Here is a 23349-nt window from a genome sequence, read left to right as displayed (position 1 = left end):
ACAGCAACCTAAAACGTCATTGACCCAGTTTTCTTATTGTATTCTCTCCTGTCACTTCCTGAACAAAATCAGTTGGGTAAATCTTTGTAAGCTGCTTTCATTGTGACTTCTGTTAATCTACTTTAGGAAGATTTGTATTTGTGAAATGAAAATGGTTTCACCTTTTTGCTCCTTTGTCTTTCTCCAAAGTGTAAAGCTGGCATCTTCTTTTACCCATGGGATTTGTAATAGCATATGGTTTCTGTGGTTTAAAATTTCTTGATTCTAAAGCTTTGGCTAGATGAGGACTTGTAGGAGTGGTACAATTATATTTGTAAAGGATGAACAGTAATCTAGTTAAAGCACAGTCGTGTCAATTAGTGGAATCTGAAATCAGTCAATTTATTTGTAAATGAATGAATTAAACAGTATGGCCAATCTCCAACCCTTCTAACTACATGCTGTGAATTCAAAGGGAAAAAAATCTTAAACTTGTTGCAATATTGATATGATATTTCCCATCTGCCACCAGAAGAAATAAATTGAGGCTCGATTGTAAAGAATAGTATCTTTGGAAATAGCTCTAGGCAGCCATTCAATTGGAGTTCATCTCGTGCTCAAATTCCACTCAAACTTCGTTTTTTTGGTTTGTAACTATCACAAATTGCTAAAAGAATATATATATTTGTTCCAGGAAATGGATGATACTGGCATGGCCACATATTGAGTCAGCCACATATTGTTGGACTAGAGTTACATTAGGGCCAGATAGGGTGGCAGAGTCCCTTCCCTGAAGAATGCTAGTAAACCAATTGGATTTTTATGATAATCCGGCAGCTTTCTTTGTCATTATTTCTGGTGCTAGCTCACAAATTACTCGATCGAATTTTTGATTGTATTTCACTGCTGGCAACTATTTTCAACTAGAAGCATTTATTTCCTCTCAAAGTACGATGGATGGATTTCTTTTGTGCTGTGGGCATTAATTTATTGCATTAGTACTTAAAAATGCGTGCCCAGATTTTAAACAAACGTAAGTTTTCACTGGATTAAACTAGCCTTTATTTTAAATATGGGTGTGCTCAGAATGATCCACATCTACTTATGTGCCTGTTAGAAATCACCTATCATTTGAATAACATAAAACATACTGCATTGCCTTCATTGGAGGGAAGGGTGTAATTACAGCCTGATATGTTTTACATACACAGGGCTCAATTTTCCCCAGTATTTGCTCCGTTTTTTTTGGAGTAGGCTGCTTTTTCTGACCTAACTTAAAAATCCCCAAGCTATTTGCACCAGCGTAACTGACTTAGTTACGTTTTTTTTTTAGGTTTGTTTTTTTTCTCAAAAGGGGGCATTACCAGCCACCTACGCCAGTTCTGGCCATTTAGGCCACTTTGGCCAGCTAATAGTTACTCCATTTCTACTTAGGCCAGCGTATGTGGCCACTCGAGAAAACCCTTGTGGAGAGTTAAAGAAATAAGTACATTGGAGGCCATTCAGCATGGGATAGGGGTGGGAAGCGGAGAGGACCTGGACCTGAACCAACCAAGCCTTAGCAATGTTAACTAAGTCAATACGGAGTGCATTTGCAAACAAAAACTACTAATAAGACATTGAAAAATAAAATCCATTCAATAGAAACACCACTTCTCAGAGGGAACAGACTTGCAAAACCATCCTTCCTTTGCACAATTAAAATAATCAAGAAATAATCATTACCATAATTCTATAAGAAATAAAAATTTGAAGTCCTACCTTCAGCATCAAACTCCAATTCACCTTTCTGCACTCGGACCGGGAAGGCAACAGACCGGTGCGGGAGGCCACTCGGCCTGGGCTAGGGGCGGGAGAACGCACCAGGAGGCCACTCGGCCTGGGCTAGGGGCAGGAGAACGCACCAGGAGGCCACTCGGCCTGGGCTAGGGGCGGGAGAACGCACCAGGAGGCCACTCGGCCTGGGCTAGGGGCGGGAGAACGCACTGGGAGGCCACTCGGCCTGGGCTAGGGGAGGGAGAACGCACCGGGAGGCCACTTGGCCTGGGCTAGGGACGGGAGGGGGCGAACTGGCCGGCATCGGGGGCCACAGAGCGGCTGCAATTCAACGGCGAGGCTGCAATTCAATGGAGAGGCTGGTTTGGGAGAAGAGGAACTCTGTAATCTGCCGCCTGTGTGTGGCGATCACACCTTCCCTGCACACTCAGCTCCAGTATAGGCAGCAGAGCTATCAGGTCATGCAGCGCCAGACTGATCACAGTTAAAAGCAACAGCACCAATTTGAATCTCCAGAAGACCAGAATCGGCATTCTTCGATACAGCGATTTAAGAATCTTCAGAATAAAATACTGTTAGTTGCTTTTGAAGTCTGGTTTCCTTGCACGTCTGCAGCAGTGTCGTGTCCAGCACCGAGAGACTGCCCTCAGCTCAGAGGCAGGCTGGATAAGACTCCGGTGCATGGCTGAGGTTTGTTCAGTGCAGCCCTGGTCAGTATGACCTCCCTGGCTTATCACACTGCAAACAGTGGCCAGTCCACGTTCAAAGGTGACGTGGAACCGGCCCTGAAGACTGTACTTCATGCGAGGGCTCCTCATATCTGCAGCGAAGGACACAGCCATTATCAGGCTGATTGCTTCACATTCAAGCCCCGGAACTTGGATATTTGTAATCAGACAGGGCCTTAGAATCACGGACATTACAACACAGACGGCACACAGACACAAGTAGCTGTTTAAAAATGGCCGATTGCCAACTCTGAGCGCTACTGCGCATGCGCGGCCATCACTTTTTTCCGCTGCGCATGCGTAGACATCCCGGCACATTTTCCAGCGCAGAACACAGGCTCCACCACCCCCCCCCCCCCCCCCCCCCCGAGACGACTGGCCACACTGCGCGGCTGCAGAGAAGAGGCCAAACAGCGGCGAAAGTAGGAAGATTTTTGTCTGGAGCATCTCCTGACGTACTGAAGCGGCGCAACTCGGATAAGTACGCTAGAAAACGGGCTCGGGGAAAATTGAGCTCATAGTTTCCATTATACATGCGGACATAATCATTTATAATGTAAAGTGATGGGAAGTTGGTGCAGATCGAAGATTTTTAATATAATAGATTTTGCGTGATTTGATTAGTACAGGTTCTGCTTTATTTTATTGATAGATTTTAGTTGCTGATGGTTGATTTGTTGGTGCTTTGCTTCTGATTTGATGATTAAGAAACTCCGGCCAAAGTCTGAGATAAAAATGTGAAGTGACAGATAGGAAATGTCTGCTTTGTTACTGTTTTTGAAGTAATATAGAAATTGCCTAAAGCTGGTTTATGTCAATTATCTGTACAATCATTTTATAAAACTTTCAGGTTTTGAATTGTAAGGGAATTTTCCAGTTATGCTAATTGTTTTCCTCTGGTTTCATAAGGGTTGAAGTTAGTTTGGTTAGAATTTTGAAACCAAAATTTACACCTTTGAGTCAGACAAGAGTGCTTTCCATATTTTCACTGCTAGTGTGTCACTGCTCTTCGATAAAGCCATGCAGACTCGATGGGCCGAATGGCCTCCTTCAGTGCTGTGCTATTCTCTGTCATAATATACAGGACAGAATGATCGGAAAGACAATTGGAAACTATAAAAATAATTTCCAAACAAATTATCTGTGTAATATCATTGTATGTGGGATGTGAAATATGAATCTTGTATTGTTTTAACAATGGCATTAGTTTTGTTGTGATGCTCTTAATATATAAGAACATAAGAATTAGGAACAGGAGTAGGCCATCTAGCCCCTCGAGCCTGCTCCGCCATTCAACAAGATCATGGCTGATCTGGCCGTGGACTCAGCTCCACTTACCCGCCCGCTCCCCATAACCCTTAATTCCCTTATTGGTTAAAAATCTATCTATCTGTGACTTGAATACATTCAATGAGCTAGCCTCAACTGCTTCCTTGGGCAGAGAATTCCACAGATTCATAACCCTCTGGGAGAAGAAATTCCTTCTCAACTCGGTTTTAAATTGGCTCCCCCGTATTTTGAGGCTGTGCCCCCTAGTTCTAGTCTCCCCGACCAGTGGAAACAACCTCTCTGCCTCTATCTTGTCGATCCCTTCCATTATTTTAAATGTTTCTATAAGATCACCCCTCATCCTTCTGAACTCCAACGACTAAAGACCCAGTCTACTCTACTTTTAAAAGGTACCCTCACTCCTTTTTACTTTCCTGGTTTCCCTGTAATATGTTTCCCAAAATGGAAAGCAAAGAAATGAACAGTAACACTGAGTTGTTTGCTACAGCATCTTATTTAGCAGACACTGTTTTTTTTCTTGGCACATAAATGATCACATTTCCTGCTATATTTGATCCAAACCTTTCACCTGCTGCAGCATTGCAGATAAGTATTGACATCTCTTGTATTGGACGCTGGATTGTTCAATAAATTAATAATTACATTTTATGTGTTTTTTTGAGGAAAACATCACCACCGCATTTGAAATAATTTAGTACATATAATACCGTGATCAGTAACTGTTGGTATATATTCACTAATTGGTAATCGGCAGTGGGCTTTTCATGATAGAGGAGTAGCTAGTTTAGGGGATGCTATCATTGCTGATTTAATGAGCTCAGGTTTCATAGCAAAAGTCAGTATAGTTTTAGAAGTTTACTGGAATTCTTGGATGAGTTAACTAAATTGGTAGATGAGCAATAAGTGGACATAGCCTTGAATTCTAAGGCGTGTAAAGAAAGACGTAGTCCAAAGAATTAATGCTGTTTAACAATGGCTGCTTCAGACTCTCCAACTAATTTATTTTTGTTTTACAACCATCTTTCTCCCCTCCCCAGTATCTTGGGGTGAGACCAAACCTTCACTTCACACTTGTGCAACACAATAGCTGAGATGGGAAACTTAGCTGAGTGGGGAATCAAACCTGTTACCCACCATTTGTGATGCCATGCCCTGACTTTAATATTATTTCATTACATTTAGTTAAAAAATAAATCAGACAGCAGAGGTGTCCGAGTCAGAGGATTACTTATGGGAAAATGGCACAACTCAGTTAAGAGGTTTGGCATATTTTAGACTCGGTTGCATCATTCAGTGTGTTGTAAATTTGGGCATTGTGGGATCTATATTTAAATCCTTTCCGATTATATTATAATGGTACAATCTTGTTTCTGCAGGATGGCAGTTCACTCTAATATAGGAGAAAATCCATTCAGTAAATGATACTCCTGTTTAATGAGGTAAAATGACAGAAAATTGCAAAGTGGAGTAAATGCTGTAACAAGATCCTCTGACTGCAATGAAAAGGACATTACACTGCCAGTTTTGGTGACAATTACACTTAATATTTACTAATGAACTAGATTCTGATGTGTTTTAGGATGCAGATATGAAAATTGCAAATAAATACATGGAAACAATTGTTAATTGTGTGTAATGATAACCGTATTAATGGCATTTCAATTTGCAGACATTTCATTTTCATGTGAATATCACAGCACTGATCAGATTAACAGTAGCATTTATACTGAAACTAGACATGGAAAGAAATCATGTTCAAAGTGGTGCTTTAAGAGAAAACTCTCATTTCTACAAACTGAGATTGCTGTTTACAAGCTAGGATGTATCATTTGTATTACTGTTTGTATAATTGGGGTACTAAAAATAAACCCAAATGAAGAGCTGCCAATGCTAATGTTGAGGGTGCTTCCTGTTTTTAAAAAAATGATGGAGTCAGTATTTCTTTGACAGTGCAGGTTCAACACCAATAACAAGTCAGTATGAAGTTGTAGAGTCATTATAGTTAGGTGCAATTCCTATTCTTGAATGAAGGCAAAACAAAAATAAGGAAAGTGAGTTAGGCAATCTATTTCCACAAATTATGACAACTAAATCAATAGGATCAATTTATGGCAAATGTCCCCAATTCAGTCCAAAAGACAAGAGTTTGAGGCCTAGAAATTCGAGGAGCAAATGACTTTTCGCCCGGGTGCCGCTAACTACTCCCGCTAAATTCCGCGAGAGTTTAGCGACGGCGGTAACCCGTAGCGCAGGGTCCCGGACCCTAAATTGGGTACCATCCACTAAAGCTGCACCGGGCGATGCCAGCGACAACTTCAGGGGGCATGTACATGGCAGCTGCTTGTGGGGCGCTAGTTAAAGGGTAGGTGTGGGTCTTTTTTTTTTAAATTGCTGCTTTTTTCCTTCACCCAGTGGACGCTTTGAATGCGAGGTCCGTGCTGCGATCAGCCAACCTGGTGTTGGCACGGCATCCCTGCTCCCCTGTGGTCCAGGTAGGCCCATTTTTAAAATGCACAGTTTGCAGCTTTGGCCCTTCCCTTTAATTAGGGAAGAGCCTCCCTCCTATGCGGCAGCGCTATGTAGTTCAGTGCGTAGCACTGCGCCCCGCACCCGACACGTCCGCCCCACTATTATTTATTTTGTGCTCCACTTCCTTTCGGGGGCGGTAACCCAAATTTTGCGAGCGGGGCAGGACTTCCGCGCCTGGTGCAAAATGTTACGCGTCCCGATGTTACCGCCCCCGAACGGGGCGCAACTGAATATTTCCCCCTAAATCTGCCCAATATCTCCATTTCAGCCAAGTTATTTAATGATTTGCAATTTTAAGTATGGAGAATAGGTGCATCAGTTTGCCCAATTTACAAAGTTCAGAGATTTTGGTATATATTGCAGTCTAATAATTGAGTCAACATACCGCAGTGTACAGAGTGATGAATGGGAGAGGAAGTTCTGTGGTCAGAGAAGTTTTCCTTTATCATAGATTTTTGGTTTTATATGCTTCTGATTATGACTCCTAATGGGCAGGTACAATTTTAATAAATGTAAAAGCTGAAATTCACTGGGAGGAATTCTATCTTCTTCATAGACCTAAACAAATCAGCTGGTTACACTTTTAAGATTTTCAGTTTAAATCATAGCAATGAAGCGTGTGTGAAAACATCAGCTGAAAAGGAAAGCTCCAATGAACCATCGATGTGTAGAGGACTTCACCTGTTTTTTTGCATTGTTGCTACTGTGCCAGCAGATGAATCTCTCTGCAGTGGGTGATCCATTGGAAAAAGCACTGTCCCTGATCTTCAAGATCGGTGTTCATTTTGAATGCTGTAGTTCAACCTATAATACTGGGTTGAATGTGAATTTGTATTGCTAGATGTAAACAGCAGTCTTTTTCCTTGAGCTGCAATCTAACTTTTTCTTTTCTTTCACTTTTTAAGTTCTCTTTGGTAACCTATATTTAGAAAAGGTTCTGTCCTTAACATTATCCTTCTACGCCTCTGGCTTTCATTATTGAAACAAAGACATTGCAAAATGAATCCATTTCTAATGTGTAACTTATTGAAAGGATTTCAAGGAAGGACTCTGATTCAGAAAGACAGTACATTTGGGGCCATTGATCGGGCCAGTTAATGAAATACTATTTCATTATGCACAATACCATAAATATATTTGCATGCAAAACCCATATTGGAGGTTTACCATTATATTCTATTGAAAATGTGAGTGATTCACAGATAAGATTTACTCTATGTTGTAATTACTTTTTACTCCTTTTTTTTTAACCTCTCCTGAAAGTGGTATTGAGGTATGGTTTTACATAACATAAGAATTAGGAGCAGGAGTAGGTCATATGACCCCTCGAGCCTGCTCCACCATTCAATAAAGATCATGGCTATCTTCTACCTCAACTCCACTTTTCTGACCTATCCCCATATCCCTTGATTTGGTTAGTGTCCAAAATTATATCTATCTTTGCCTTGAATATATTCACCAACTGAGCATCCACAGCCCTCTAGGGTAGAGAATTCCAAAGATTCACAACTCTCTGAGTGAAAAAAATCCCCCTAATTTCAGTCCTAAATGGCCGACCCCTTATTCTGAGACTATGACCCCTTGTTCTAAACTGTCCAGCCAGGGGAAACGGGCACGAGTAGCCCTTTGATACCCCGTCCAAGTAGCTGTTCTCCACATGTGAAAATGAGTAGGCTATTTGGCAGGTGGACAGAGAGGCAGGGGCATCATAGACAAGCCTGATCCTCTTTTCACTTGATATTCACATATGTACATTCCAGCAGGAGTCCTGGATAGTGATCACGAGTGGGGTTCTTGCCAGTTGATTATTTTTTCTTCTTCCCTCACTCCAGCTTAGAGGCCAATTGTAGTAATCCCACCCACTGTTCTGGCTGAGATCAGAAATTTAGCACATGTTAGGGATAGATGGGGTTTATTCCTGGTCTTGTATAGCTCCATACCACCGTGAATTATTAACTGAGCTTTATTTAATTACTCTTTCTGACAGATTTTTTTTTATGGCAGTTTCAAAATTTGTCTTCAAAATTGAGCCTGTAAAAATTGAACTACAGGTATTAACTTTTTTAATTGTATAAATTGTAAAGTATTTGTTTATTTTGCTGCAGAAATTGTAATGTGGTCACATAATTGAACAACTGATACACACCATCAGTTATATGACTACATATATAAACATATATTGTTAATGATTAATATAAATCTGCTTAAATATGCACAACTGTGTTTTTCAAACTGAAGGGGTTTCTTATACTTGACAAGTTTGCAAATGCAGTAAGTTGACATTTTTTTAAGGGAACCGGTAGCCCTGGTGATGGAATATTCCGTTTTGAGTTCACAGTATAGTTCAGAGCCCAGCTTCAACTAACACTCGGACTCTGCCTCCATTGTATAGACTAGTGTCACTGATACTCTGCTAAGATGCTATCTGACTGTCTTCAGATGGTGGAGTACTTCCTCGTATGAGAGGGAATTAAACTGCAAGAAGACCTGCTGCACCCCATTTGTGCCTCCTCTTAGATTAACACTGCCAACTGTGGGAAAAGTGTAACTAAGACCAGCCTCCCCCTCCCAGCTGAAGGAAGGCACTGGAAGTGAGAGGGTTATAGTTGGGATGTTTACATTTATTATGAAAACATTTGTGTGGATAGAACAACAGAAATTAATATTATCTATAGTTCAATATTTAACTAGCATTCATAAACTGTAATTTTGTATCTTTTATGTTTTTATTGGGACTTATCCATTAAATGCATTGTCTAGTGAAAAAAGAAATGCAAGTCAAATAAGCTGTGATATATTTATAGTTTTATTATAAAGCTCACAGGATATGTTTCTGCTGTTATAGACACTAGTCCAACCAGTAGAAATAATTGTATTGTTTTGACTTGAAGGTTCCTGAAACCTATGTTTGCATTTGGAACTTACTTGTTTTGGAACATTGTATTGAAATTAATTGCAAATTTTGTACTTGCCATTTTTATATAAAAGTTTATTTAAGAACCAAAAAGTTGTGCAGTTGATCATTTTGTTGCTCATGCAACTTATATCCTCTGAATTGAGGACTTCGGGATCATTACAAAGATAATGATGCAAATGATAGTCTGTTGCAGCTTTGACAGTAAATGATGGTGTATTTTGTCCATTTAGAAATGCTGCTGTTAAAATCTCTTGGTGAAGGAGATCGGATAAAAAGGACTGAACAAAATTCCCAGTGGAGTAGTAGACTTGTTTAAATGGTCTGGTTACAGTAAAGCTTGTTTTCAGCATGCATTTAAACAAAAGCCTATAAGAGGCTGTATGCATCGGGTGAAAACAGTTTCGTGCTCTCAGGAGGCGCAGAACAGGGGAATTTTGGCCCCAGAGAATAATAACCATGGGAGATTTCAAATGCCCCAATATTAATTGGAAAGAAGAGGTAGGCAAAGGGGATAGAGCAATGGAGTTCCTGCAATGTGTACAGGACTCCTTTCTAACCCAATATCTAAAAAGCCCAATAAGGGAGGATTCACTATTGGATCTAATAATGGGGAATGAACCAGAGCAGATATGAGAAGTTAAAGTAGGGGAACATCTAGACAATAGTGACCATAATATAATACGCTTTTAGATAATAATTGAGGAAGAATAAGTATGACGAAGACCAGGGTAATAGATTGGAGAAAATCTGATTTTGAGGGGCTGAGAATAGAACTTGGGAAAACAAAATGGACAACAATATTGGCAAACAGTGATGTAGACCAACAATGGGAAACATTTAAAAAGGTGTTCAACAGAGTCTGGGGAAAATATATTCCACTAAAAAACAAGAACCAGTTCAACATTAATGAGAGACCATTGATGAATAAAGCCATAAGGGAAACATTGAGGGTAAGGATGGAGATATACATGGACAGTGGGGAGTGCATGAAAAGGGACAATACAAAGAGATTAGGAAAGAAGTCAAAAAAACAATTAGGAAGGCAAAGAGGAACTATGAAATTAAATTATCACGGTACATAAAACAAAATAGTAAAATAGTTAGATGTGGCCCTTACAGCTAAAGGGATCAAGGGGTATGGAGAAAAAGCAAGAATGGGGTACTGAAGTGCATGATCAGCTATGATCTTTATCGAATGGTGGTGCAGGCTCGAAGAGCCGAATGGCCTACTCCTGCATCTATTTTCTATGTTTCATACATTCTATTTTCATAAAAAATCTTGGCCTCATTATTTTCAAGCTCCTGATATTTGCTATGATCAGATTTGTAGAATTATCTGCTGCTAATGCATGTCCTTCACTTTTCCCAGGCGTCTCAAATGTTTGGAACTCATTGGAACCAAGTCCAGCATCCACCTGAGCCAAGTAAATGTAAAGGAGTTCCAAAGTAACTAGATCCCAAGTATCCAATTCTTTACCTCTCTTAACCTCCATATACTTCATTCCAAGTGCAATATTCAATTTGGGGGGCTGTGGAAGAAGAAAACAATCACCGAGACAACATCCTTTGATTTTGTTCATGGTACATAATCTTCTTTCATGCCTGTGCTGAATAAGTGCCCAGCCCAGTCTGTTTCTTCCTTTCCCTATTGGAGGTAGTGTGTCTTTTACTCTCCCAGTAGAACATATTTCACATCTTTCCTGTTCGGCATAGTCTTTAATTAAAATTGGCCTTGATGTTTTGATATCAATATAACTGTAGCAGTTTCTGTTTTTATGGTGTTAACTCTGATGAGTTAAAGTTTTCCCATGGGATTAAAATATTTCATATTATATGATGGAGGTTTTCCATCAGATAATAGTCAAACTTCCATTTACTTTCCCACCAGGTATCTTGCTCTCTCCTAAAGAGCATGCGGAGAAAGATCAGAAGCCTCTGAGAACTCTGCGTTCCTCCAATTCTGGCCTCTTGTGCATCCTTGATCTCCAGGCACTAAGCTCTGGAATTTCCTCTCTAAACTTCCACCTCTCCGCTTTAAGACGTTCGTTAAAATCTACTTCTTTGACCAAGCTTTTGGTCATCTATCCCAGTATCTCCTCATGTGACTTGGTGCTAAATTTTCTTTTGATAATTGCTCCTGTGAACCCCCTTGGAATATTTTACTATGTTAAAGGTGTGTTACAAATGAAAGTTATTATTTCATTTGAGGTACAAGTACTTGATCTGTAGATCACATGAATTGGCTGAAATAGATCCTCTGCCATCAGGTACAGCCAGAGTAATGGAATTAAGCTCTTTTATGACTTGGCAGTCTTTTCCTAGTTGCTGTCCCAAGGCTATATTAACAGAAAGTGGGCAGCTCTAGCACCATGCTGTACTTGAAGAAGCAGCCTCCAATACCCTTTCTTACCTCGATCTGTATATCAGTTAAGGTGACTAATGCAAACCTAACATTCCTAAGGATTCATCATCATGTCAACCAGCAGCTGCTTTTGACAGGCTAATTCTGTTGCCTCAGATGGACTGACTACAAGATCTCATACATGCCTACCCAGAACCTCCAATTAAGAAAAGGGCTTTTGAGAGAAATGGGTTGATTGGTGAGGGACTTCTGCTGTCATAACACAATACTCTCGACATTCAGCAAACCTTTCACTTTAGAGGTACATAGTGAAATAGATTTATTTTATTGTCAAGATAATTGCTTTGACTCCTTAATCTGTGAAATCCCAACATCTTTATAATCTTCACTCATTCTTAAACCAAGCTCCATTAGAGTTGATTTGATAGATACTTCAGCCTATCATCTCAGTGGGTGCAAAAGGTTTTTTTGATCCTTAGTACGAGCCGGGTCTTCAAAATAAGTATGCTCCTCTTGAGCCAGAAATGCAACCTCAAGTTTTTTATTTCCAAAACAGACTTACAGCTGTGGTCTCAATGCATCACCTCAAGCTCTTGCATATGAAAAATAGGGTGAGGAAAGACCATCAGGTCAAACAATGCTCACACTGTCCACTAGATGGTGCAACCTTATGCACTATTGTTCCTAATTGCTGATAATTAAAGTTACTAAGGAAGGCAAAAAGCAACAAAAACCTGAAAGAAAAATTATTTCCTGGCCACCTAATTTAATCGAGTAAGCTCCAGGAATTCATGGTTTCCCATGATAGGATGCACTACCCCCATTAAGGTACAGTAGTGTATGGTTAGGGTAACAGACCAGCAACCCGAGGTAGTGAGTTCAAACCCCAAGTAGCGAAGTTGTAAAACTGAATTAAATACATCTGGTAATTTAGGGGCTAGCACAAATAAATATCATCAAAGCTGCTAGCAAAAACCCAACTGGTGCCTCTGGAAAGGTACATGTACTACCACATCTACACCTCATTTCAGTCCTATAATGTTGAATGACTGGCTTGTTTCTGATGTAGCCTAGCAAGCCACTCAGTGCCTCTAGTGCAAGCTAAATGAGATAGATTTATGGGCAGATTTAGCAGCCCAAAACTGGACATCCATGAATTGATGTAGGCCATCATCAGCACCTGCACTGTATACCACCTCAATCTATTATCTCATGGCCTGGCACATCCCTCACACTTCCACCCCCATCAAGCCAAGAGACCAGTCCTGGTTCAGTGGGGAATGTAGATGGGCATGGCAGGAGTGGCCCTAGAGCACAGCGCTGCTACCTGCATGTTAAACACAAAAAGCAGCAGGCTATCGACAGAGCTAAGTGGTTCAACAACAAATGGATCAGAGCAAAGCTCTTCAGCCCTACCATATCCAGTCAAGAATGTCAGTGGATAATCAAATAGCTAACGAGAGAAGACTACATGAGCATTCCCATTGTCAACTGTGACAGCACCCTTGAATGGAAGAGACAAAGCTTAAGTGTTTGTGTCTTCAGCCAAAGGTGCCAAATGGCAGATTCCAGTTGGTCTCCCAAAGTCCACACCATCATAAAGGACAGTGTCCAGCCAATTGGTTTACTTCGTGTAACATTAAGAAAGGGTTGAGTACACTGGATAGAATAAACCAGCTGCATACCAGAACTAGCAAAGCTCCTAGCCAAACTATTCTAGTGCGGCTCTGACACTGGCATCTATCCACAATGTGGAACATTGCCCAGGTATGCCCTGTCGACAAAAAAGAGCAGTAGTGGCCAGGTTAAACCTCTATCAGCCTCCTCCAAATCTTCAGCATAATCATGGAAGGAATCATCAGTAGGACTATCAAATGAGAACTACGTTCCAATAACCTGCTCACTGACGTCCAGTTTTGAGTCCCACCTGAACTTCTTGGCTCGAAACCTTGTCACAGCCTTGATCCAGGCAGGGACACAAGGGCTGAGTGCCAGAGGGGAGATGAAAATAACTATCCATAATATCAAGGCAGCATTTGACAGAGCATGGCACAAAGGAACTCTAGCTAAACAGGTCAAGGGGAAAACTCAGTGGCTAGAGCCATACCTGCCACAATAAAAGGGAGGTGGTTCGAGGCCAATCATTGCAGCTGCAGTAATTCCTGATGGCGGTATTCTCAGCACAACTATTTTCAGGAGTTTCAGCCATGACCTTCCCTTCCATCATAAAGACTGGAGTGGAATTGCTTGCTGATTTCAGAGTGTTCAGCTCTATTCATAACTCCTTTTATAATTAAGCAGCCCAGGTCGGAGTTTATCAGGGCCTGGACAACATCCAGGCTTGGACTGAAAAGTTACAGGTAACTTTCAGCAACATAAGTGCCAGTTACAATCACCCAACAAAAAAAGGCTCAATCCCCTTCTGCTGATCCAATGGCATCACCATTGATTGCTGAGTCTCCCACCATCAACATCTTGGGGAGGTCCCCACTGACTGGAAGCTTAACTGGACCAGCCATATCAACAACATGGCTATGAGCAGGGTAGAGGCTGGGTACTCTGTAGAAACATAGAAGCATAGAAAATAGGTGCAGGAGTAGGCCATTCAGCCCTTCGAGCCTGCACCACCATTCAATAAGATCATGGCTGATCATTCACCTCAGTACCCCTTTCCTGCTCTCTTCATACCCCTTGATCCCTTTAGCCGTATCTAACTCCCTCTTGAATATATCTAACAAACTGTCATCAACAATGCTCTGCGGTAGAGAATTCCACAGGTTAACAACTGTCTGAGTGAATAAGTTTCTCCTCATCTCAGTTCTAAATGGCTTACCCCTTATCCTTAGACTGTGACCACTGGTTCTGGACTTCCCCAACATTGGGAACATTCTTCCTGTATCTAACCTATCCAGTCCCGTCAGAATTTTATATGTTTCTAAGAGATCCCCTCATTATTCTAAACTCCAGTGAATCCAGGCCCAGTCGAATCCAGTCTCTCCTCATATGTTAGTCCTGCCATCCCGGGAATCAGTCTGGTGAACCTTCGTTGCACTCCCTCAATAGCAAGAATGTCCTTCCTCAGATTAAGAGACCAAAACTGAACACAATATTCCAGGTGAGGCCTCACCAAGGCCCTGTACAACTCTATTAAGACCTCCCTGCCCCTATACACAAATCCTCTAGCTATGAAGGCCAAAATGCCATTTGCCTTCTTCACCACCTGCTGTACCTGCATGCCAACTTTCAATGACTGATGTACCATGGCACCCAGGTCTCGTTACACCTCCCCTTTTTCTAATCTGTACCATTCAGGTAATATTCTGCCTTCATGTTTTTGCCACCAAAGTGGATAACCTCACATTTATCCACATTATACTGCATCTGCCATGCATTTGCCCACTCACCTAACCTGTCCAAGTCACCCTGCAGCCTCTTAGCATCCTCTCACAGCTCACACAGCCACCCAGCTTAGTGTCATCTGCAAACTTGGAGATATTACAATCAATTCCTTCATCGAAATCATTGATGTATGTTGTAAATAGCTGGGGTCCCAGCTATTTACTGAGCCCTGCGGCACCCCAATAGTCACTGCCTGCCATTCTAAAAAGGACCCATTTATTCCTACTCTTTGCTTCCTGTCTGCCATCCACTTCAATACATTACCCCCAATACCATGTGCTTTAATTTTGCACAGTAATCTCTTATGTGGGACCTTATCAAAAGCCTTTTGCAAGTCCAAATACACCCTTGTCCACTTTACTAGTTACATCCTCAAAAAATTTTAGATTTGTCAAGCATGATTTCCCTTTCATAAATCCATGCTGACTTGGACCGATCCTGTCACTGCTATTACATATTTAATAATTGATTCCAACATTTTCCCCACTATCCCTAATTTCCCTTGTTAGCCACGGTTGAGTCACCTTCTCCGGTTTATTTTTACTCCAGACAGGGATGTACAATTGTTGAAGTTCATCCATGTGATCTTTAAATGTTTGCCATTGCCTATCCACCGGCAACCCCTTAAGTATCATTCGCCAGTCTATTCTAGCCAATTCACGTCTCATACCATCGACATTACCTTTCCTTAAGTTCAGGACCCTAGTCTCTGAATTAACTGTGTCACTCTCCATCTTAATAAAGAATTCTACCATATTATGGTCACTCTTCCCCAAGGGGCCTCGCACAACAAGATTGATAATTAGTCCTTTCTCATTACACATCACCCAGTCTAGGATGGCCAGCCCTCTAGTTGGTTCCTCGAAATATTGGTCTAGAAAACCATCTCTAATAAACTCCAGGAAATCCTCCTCCACCATATTGCTACTAGTTTGGTTAGCCCAATCTATATGTAGATTAAAGTCGCCCATGATAACTGCTGTACCTTTATTGCACACATCCCTAATTTCTTGTTTGATGCTGTCCCCAACCTCACTATTACTGTTTGGTGGTCTATACACAACTCCCACTAGCGTTTTCTGCCCTTTGGTATTCCGCAGCTCTACCAATATAGATTCCACATCATTCAAGCTAATGTCCTTCCTTACTATTGCGTTAATTTCCTCTTTAACCAGCAATGCCAACCCACCTCCTTTTCCTTTCTGTCTATCCTTCCTGAATGTTGAATACCCCTGGATGTTGAGTTCCCAGCCTTGGTCACCCTGGAGCCATGTCTCCGTAATCCCAATTACATCATATTCGTTAATAGCTGCCTGCTCAGTTAATTCATCCACCTTATTATGAATGCTCCTCGCATTGAGGCACAGAGCCTTCAGGCTTGTCTTTTTAATACACTTTGTCCCTTTAGAATTTTGCTGTAACGTGGTACTTTTTGATTTCTAGCCTTGGGTTTTTCTGCCCTCCACTTTTACTTTTCTTCTTTCTATCTTTTGCTTCTGCCCCCATTTTACTTCCCTCTGTCTCCCTGCATAGATTCCCACCCCCCTGCCATATTAGTTTAACCTCCCCCCCAATAGCACTAGCAATCACTCCCCCTAGGACATTGGTTCCGGTCCTGCCTAGGTGCAGACCGTCCGGTTTGTACTGGTCCCACCTACCCCAGAACCGGTTCCAATGTCCCAGGAATTTGAGTCCCTCTCTCCTGCACCACTCCTCAAGCTTCGTATTCATCTTAGCTAGCTTGCCATTCCTACTCTGACTAGCATGTGGCACTGGTAGCAATCCTGAGATTACTACCTTTGAGGTCCTACTTTTTAATTTAACTCCTAGCTCCCTAAACTCAGCTTGTAGGACCTCATCCAGTTTTTTACCTATATCGTTGGTACCTATATGTACCACGACAGCTGGCTGTTCATCCTCCCCCTGCAGAATGCGCTGCAGCCGCTCCAAGACATCCTTGACCCTTGCACCAGGGAGGCAATATACCATCCTAGAGTCTCGTTTGCGGCCACAGAAACACCTATCTATTCCCCTTACAATAGAATCCCCTATCACTATAGCTCTCCCACTCTTTTTCCTGCCCTCCTGTGCAACAGAGCCACCCCTGATGCCATGGACTTGACTGCTGCTACCTTCCCCTGATGAGTCATCTCCCCAACAATACCCAAGGTGGTGTATCTGTTTTGGAGGGAGATGCCCGTAGGGGACCCCTGCACTACCTTCCTTCCACTGCTCTTCCTGATGGTCACCCATTCCCTATCTGCCTGTGTAACCTTTACCTGCGGTGTGACCAACTCACTAAACGTGTGATGAGGCTCATCTCCTAACTTCTCAAAGTCTCTTCATAATTTATAAGGCTCAAGTAAAGAGTGTAATGGAATATCTTTACTCACGAGGATACCATCCAGGACAGACCAGTTTACTTCATCGGCACCCCTGCCACTGACTCAATATCCACTTTTTCCATCACCGGCGCACTGTGGCTGCATTATGTACTTATCTACAAGATGTACCGCAGCAACTCAGCACTTCAGCAGCAACTCCCAGCATCATATCCTCTACCACCAAGAAGGGCCAGAGCAACAAAATCTTGAGAACACCACCTTCAAGTTCGCCTCTAAGTAATACACCATCTTAACTTGGATATTGTTCTTTCATTGTCGCTGAGTCAAAATCCTGGAATTCCCTACCTAACACCATCATGGGAGTATCATCAGTACAAAACCCACCACCACATTCTCAGGGTAAGTAGGCATAGGCTATAAATGTGTCCTTCGTAGGGTAGCTCCATCATAACAACAAATTTTTTTAAATGCCCTTTGGAACAGACAAGACCATTTCTATCAATCAATACATAAGGGTCACAGAGTTCATACCCCAATTTAGATCATACGCTGCAGTAGTCCTGTCTACCAAAAATGTATCCATTTGTCTTTACCCTCTAGATCAATAGTTCCTGTACCAGTCAAATATCTTGGAACTTCAACTAGTTTTCAGGCCATTTATAAAGAAGAACTTGCATTTGATATTTGCAAGTTTGTTTGTAGTCATGTGTTTTTGTTGATTCTGTTATTGTGTTGTCTAAAATCAATAAAGTTTGAGTTTTCAACCATTATTCTTTGTGGTGAAAAGATAGACCTTCCCTTCCTCTCAAAAGACTGCTAAGTCAAGGAAAAACCCTGAAGATTGATGTGAGAATGGAAAGGATTACATGCGTCTTAGGGAGCTACTGCAAGCAAAATTATTAGAGACAGTATTTTTCAGTACTGAGACTACAAACATGCTCCCATCCGACTGCAGATTGACTCTGTCTCCTCAGGCAGTGCATGATGGAATTTTATTGGTTTAGCAGGGTGTGTGTTACACTAGCTGATCTGGAGATAGGCTGGATGATCTTATTTAGGTATTTGCCAAACTAAGTATTAAAGCATTTTTAAAATATATCATCCAAAGGCATGGAGTATATGATCTGTTTTTAAATTCTACGATCAAGGCAATCTGAAGCCTACAAATGCAGTCATGAGTTCATTTTAATAATTTAATCCAGACTCTAAACCACGTATTACATTTTCAGCAATGTGTTAGCAGCTAATTATTACTCTGGAGATATTTCTAGAAACTTGTTTTTCGATATTGATGTCAGGGATGCAGGTGCTAAAATTGTAGAACTCTAAACTATAAACAGTGATTTGTGATACAAAATAGGTTTGATGTAAAACCTCATCCTGAAGATTAAACAGATTCCCCTTACCTTGTCAGTTTTTCTCCCTTTCTCTTCTGAAGAACATTGACTCCTTATTGAAGTACAATTTCCACTGAAACTGGCCTCTTCCAGTACTCTGTCCAAGTGCTCATTAGTCTGAGACCCAACAATGAGTGTTGGCGTGCTATTCGGCTGCAGGGGGCATCGCACTGGAATGATATTTTAGAATAACTCCCTTCGTCCTCTTGTCACCTGATGGTACAGAATCACATTTGCATTCCACTTTATGTACGGGGTCGGTAAAACGGCCTTGTGCCCTTATCGTACGGAACGTCTGCCCCATAGCACACTTCCAGCAAGGACCCCTTAGATAGTAATAGCTCGCAGGGGCTCTATTTCCCTTTCACGTCCTGGGGTGCTGAAGAATATCTAAGCCCCTCTATTTCGATCGCTGATGAGATGAGATAACTCAATAGAGAGCAGAGCTGGAACCTTCAGTCTGTTTGTGGCACTTTGAGCCATTTGGGGCTGGGGGAGCCTGAACAATTGTTGGTTAACAATACTGTAGACAACAACAAAAAACGCAGGTCTCTTCGTTTATTATTATGGGGAATAAAGTAGGACCAGACTGAATTGGATATTTGCTTTTTTTTAAAGTTGGTCTTTAAAAATGAGCTATGCAAAGAGTAATTTGAATGCATTTTAGAATAACAGCCGCCTCCCCCTCCATAATTTGCATGCACTTTGTGGGCAGGCTGCTTAAATGCCAGCTGCCCTGCCATGCTATCCCCTATATTGCAGCAGTCGCTATATTTACTAGGCAGAGTTGGGCTGGCAGGCGGCCGCCCTGCTTTTCCCGTCATGCATGTAGGCGTGTGCTACTGGCTGTGAGTTGTTGCTGAGTCCGGGCACGATCGGGACCGGGACCCGGAGCAGGAGCAGACCGGCCTGCCCATTCAAACACCCAGGATCCGGCCGGCCGGCGGCCGGCCCTCTGACAATGAACACCATCAGACAAGTGCCGGCCAAGGTGCTGCATCGTCGCTCGGTGCACAGCCTGGAAGCGGAGAGGGAGCAGTTTGACAGGCAGCAGGTAAAACACACACACACCATTTACTGCTGTGGCTGCAGCTAGCCCAGCATTCGTCGCAGCCGTGCTTAACAGCTTTGAGCAGCGTTTACATTTAAATATATATATATATATTTTAATTGTATTCTCTTGTTTAAACCCCCTTTTTATGGTTTGAAAATGACCAGCTCGGTTAAGCAGACTCCTGCAGGAAGTCAGGGGTCTGGTTGCCATCCAGGTAGCAACTGATTCCAATGTTTTAAGGTGGTTGGGCGGCGATGCCAAACGCTGTGTGTGTTTGTGACAATCGACTTCCCCAAACGCCGCATCCTGATGGGGAATCGGCTCCACAGTCACACCAAGCCGCCGCGGAACCATCCGCCACTTGCTGATTCCCACCGATTGCTCTAAACCTGCGAACATGGCGAGAGAGCTTCTCCTCTCCCCACCCTCCAGTGTTTACACCTTTTTATCAGCTGCAAATATTGAGCTGTACGAAGTTCCGGGAATGGGGCTTCAGCCTGGATGGGAGCCACCTTTACTGAAGGTGACAGAGCTGAGCCGCTCTCAAGGTCTTTCTGAGTCTTCAATTTGTAACATGGCCAGGTACAGCTAGAGAAACAGGCCAAGCGATCGTGATGGTTTAACTGGGGGTGCTGCCCTTTCCTCCTGTCTTTACCACCGGCTTTCGCTTATTTACAATGATGTGTTGTTTAAATGGGACGGAATTGATGGCCAGTTAAAGGAGCCGCTCTCAGATTTGCCTACTCGAGCTGTAGTTTTATAATCTCGCACCCCACTTATTTAAGGGACAGTGTCTGCCAAATCTTACCTGTAAAAATAGTAATCAATACTAGCGTGTGTGTGGACTATAAAAGTAAACTGAACAGCTGGTGCATGTGGTCTACCGCCAACATATTTTTAAAATGAGGACTGTAATGACACTCAAAGCCCAAGAACTTACACTGACAAATTGAAAATCTTACTTGGGCTTGAACTGGCATTGATTTAATATTCAAACTGTAAAGATGAACACTCAGTCTGAAAGGTTTAAGGAATGTTTTTAAATATCCTCCTATGACTGCATGTCGTTCTATTGCACAGGCATGTAATACTGGATCATGTTTTAAAGAGAGAAACGCACACATTACTGCCCTAAAACAGCCAGTTAGCAGGACTCTGGGAAAATAGGTGTTGTGTTGTGTGTAACAACCTGAACCCTGCTCTGCCATGTAATATATGCCCATGATGCAATTGAAGTAAAGCTACCTGATTTCAAGACGCTGGCCTTTTTCCACGTGTCTGCTCCCACTTGCCCTCTGACCTCTTGGGTTTTTTTTTCCTGCCAATTTTCTCCCCTTTGGTTTGTTCTTCCTTTCCTGAAGCTGGTGACGTGTTGCTGGGGTACGGATCCCTGGGCACCAACAGCCCTCCAGCATCTTGCTCAAAAGGCCATTTTTCACATTTGAGCTGAGAGTGTAGGTATTAGTAACTGTTCAATTGTGAATAGCATGGCTGAGCCAAAGCTCTTTTCCCACACCGCTGTTCTCACACACGATATCTGTACATTTACACTTCCCAGCAGAGTCACTGGCTATCAATCGAGTCGAGCCCTGGGTGTCCCGCGGGCACTGATGCCATAGACATAGAAACATAGAAAATAGGTGCAGGAGTAGGCCATTCGGCCCTTCGAGCCTGCACCATCATTCAATATGATCATGGCTGATCATGCAACTTCAGTACCCCATTGCTGCTTTCTCTCCATACCCCTTGATCCCTTTAGCCGTAAGGGCCACATCTAACTCCCTTTTGAATATATCTAACAAACTGGCCTCAACAACTTTCTGTGGTAGAAAATTCCACAGGTTCACAATTCTCTGAGTGAAGAAATTTCTCCTCAGCTCGATCCTAAATGCCCTAACTGCAGATTCAAAAGGCTGCGGACCCATAAGAGATAATAGAACTTCTCACAGATTGGGAATCAAAGTTGGAGTCTGTATAGTGCTACATCTTTACCCACTAGGCCAGGGGTGTCCAAACTTTATAGTTTATCCTATCTGAACTTTAGAGATTTGTAGATTTGGAAAGGATGTTTTTTTATTGCCTCGTTCATGGATACATCCAAAATCTCTTAGTACCTGTAATGTGAGATATATGCAGATTAGTGCCACATCAATTTAAACTTTGTATGTGAAGATAAAAAGCTTGGAACTTGTGCATTAGGCCATCAGGAAAGCTCTAATTTGTTGTTCTAAAGCACCAAACAAGATAACAATGAGTGACTGAAAAATATATCTCTTATTTATAACATCTAGTGTTATATAATGATGCAGTAGAACATGCATTTCCTTTCGTGTCTATTGTTGCTGGTAGGCTTGACGGGGTGTTGCTGAGCCCTGTTTTTCAATTGCTGGGGTTTGTCACTGATTCATTGGGGGTAATATGGAATGAGAACTATGATGCGTGACGTCTGCATCATTTCCCAACTATTTTCTCCACATATTAATCTTGAGTTCTCCATTTGAATTTGTTCATCGTGATTATTTTAGTATTCGAACAAGTGAAAATGAAGCCACTCTTCAGCTTTTGCTCTTCAGCAATTTTTTCTTTTGTGTTCTCCAATGTTTGTTGTCATGCAACAAATAAGTAATATTAACAAATTATATGATTTTATAAGCAAAGAAATCAATAGATGTTAACATCACAGGGAGCAGGTTACACTGGATTTAGTGATGAGTAGCAAATCAAAATTAGTTATCTGACAGTAAGGAAGTATCCTGAAAATAGTGACCATAATATGATTGGATTCGATATCAGGTTTGAGAGAGAGAGTCACAATCCAAGGTTTTAAATGTAAGTAAGGCAGATTTTGGAGGGATGAGAAATAAATTGACTGCAGTAAACTGGGCTAAACTGTTAATGGGTAAACGGCATGGGCTCAACGGGCTGAATGGCCTTCTGTGCTGTAACCATTCTATGATTCTATAGACAAACAGTAGGAAGTATTCAAAGAAGTTTTTGATATGATATAAAACCAGTATATACCCTTAAAAGTGTGTAGTTATACAACCATAGTCAACAAATAAAGTAAGATACAGTGCCAAGCTAAACGAAAATACTCACAAAAATGCAAGGAAAAATGCAGACTGGAGAGCTATTAAAAAGCAACAAAGTGATGCAAAGAAAGCAATATGTGTGACAAAAAGGGAATATGAAAAAAAAACTTTTAAGGGTTATCCAAGCTAGTAACAAAAGTTTTTCTAAATATATTAAGAAAAAGAGTGTGGCGAAGGGGAATGCTGACCCATTAAAGACAGATGCAGATGAGACTATAATGGATAATAAGAAAATGGCAGACTTGTTAAATGAGTACTATATGTCCATGTTCACAGTGGAGGAAGATAACAAAATATTAAAAGAAATAGATGAGGAAATTGCAGATGCATCAGTCATAATTTCCCAAAGCCCTCCAGATTCAGGAATTGTGCCTTTGAATTGGAACATTGCAAATGTCACTCCATTATTTGAGAGGGCAAGGGAAACCAGGTAACTACAGACTTGCCAGTTTAACATCAATTGTGAAGAAGTTACTGGAAT

The 23349-nt window shown here is 41.7% G+C and overlaps 2 protein-coding genes across 4 annotated transcripts in view; both read left to right on the top strand.

Moving 5' to 3' along the window:
• The window catches only part of ccdc62 (coiled-coil domain containing 62), a 49536-nt gene extending 40266 nt beyond the window's left edge, over positions 1–9270 (top strand). Inside the window, exon 15 of one of the 2 annotated variants that reach the window (XM_070887786.1) lies at positions 7208–9270. In XM_070887786.1, coding sequence (XP_070743887.1) covers positions 7208–7231 — 24 coding nt within the window. In that variant the 3' untranslated portion in view covers positions 7232–9270. Of the gene's footprint in view, positions 1–5149; positions 5668–7207 lie in introns of those variants that run through there. The other variant, XM_070887787.1, reaches the window with a different exon arrangement.
• A 10229-nt stretch (positions 9271–19499) lies between these two features.
• hip1rb (huntingtin interacting protein 1 related b) overlaps positions 19500–23349 on the top strand; it is a 179631-nt gene continuing 175781 nt past the window's right edge. For both annotated transcript variants that reach the window (XM_070887784.1, XM_070887783.1), the window contains exon 1: positions 19500–19776. In XM_070887784.1, coding sequence (XP_070743885.1) covers positions 19684–19776 — 93 coding nt within the window. In that variant the 5' untranslated portion in view covers positions 19500–19683. The remainder of the gene's footprint in view (positions 19777–23349) is intronic.

Source organism: Pristiophorus japonicus, chromosome 8, assembly GCF_044704955.1.
Source record: "Pristiophorus japonicus isolate sPriJap1 chromosome 8, sPriJap1.hap1, whole genome shotgun sequence".
NCBI lineage: Eukaryota > Metazoa > Chordata > Chondrichthyes > Pristiophoridae > Pristiophorus > Pristiophorus japonicus.
Note: the sequence above shows the minus strand (reverse complement) of the source record. Positions and strands in the feature narration are given on the sequence as shown.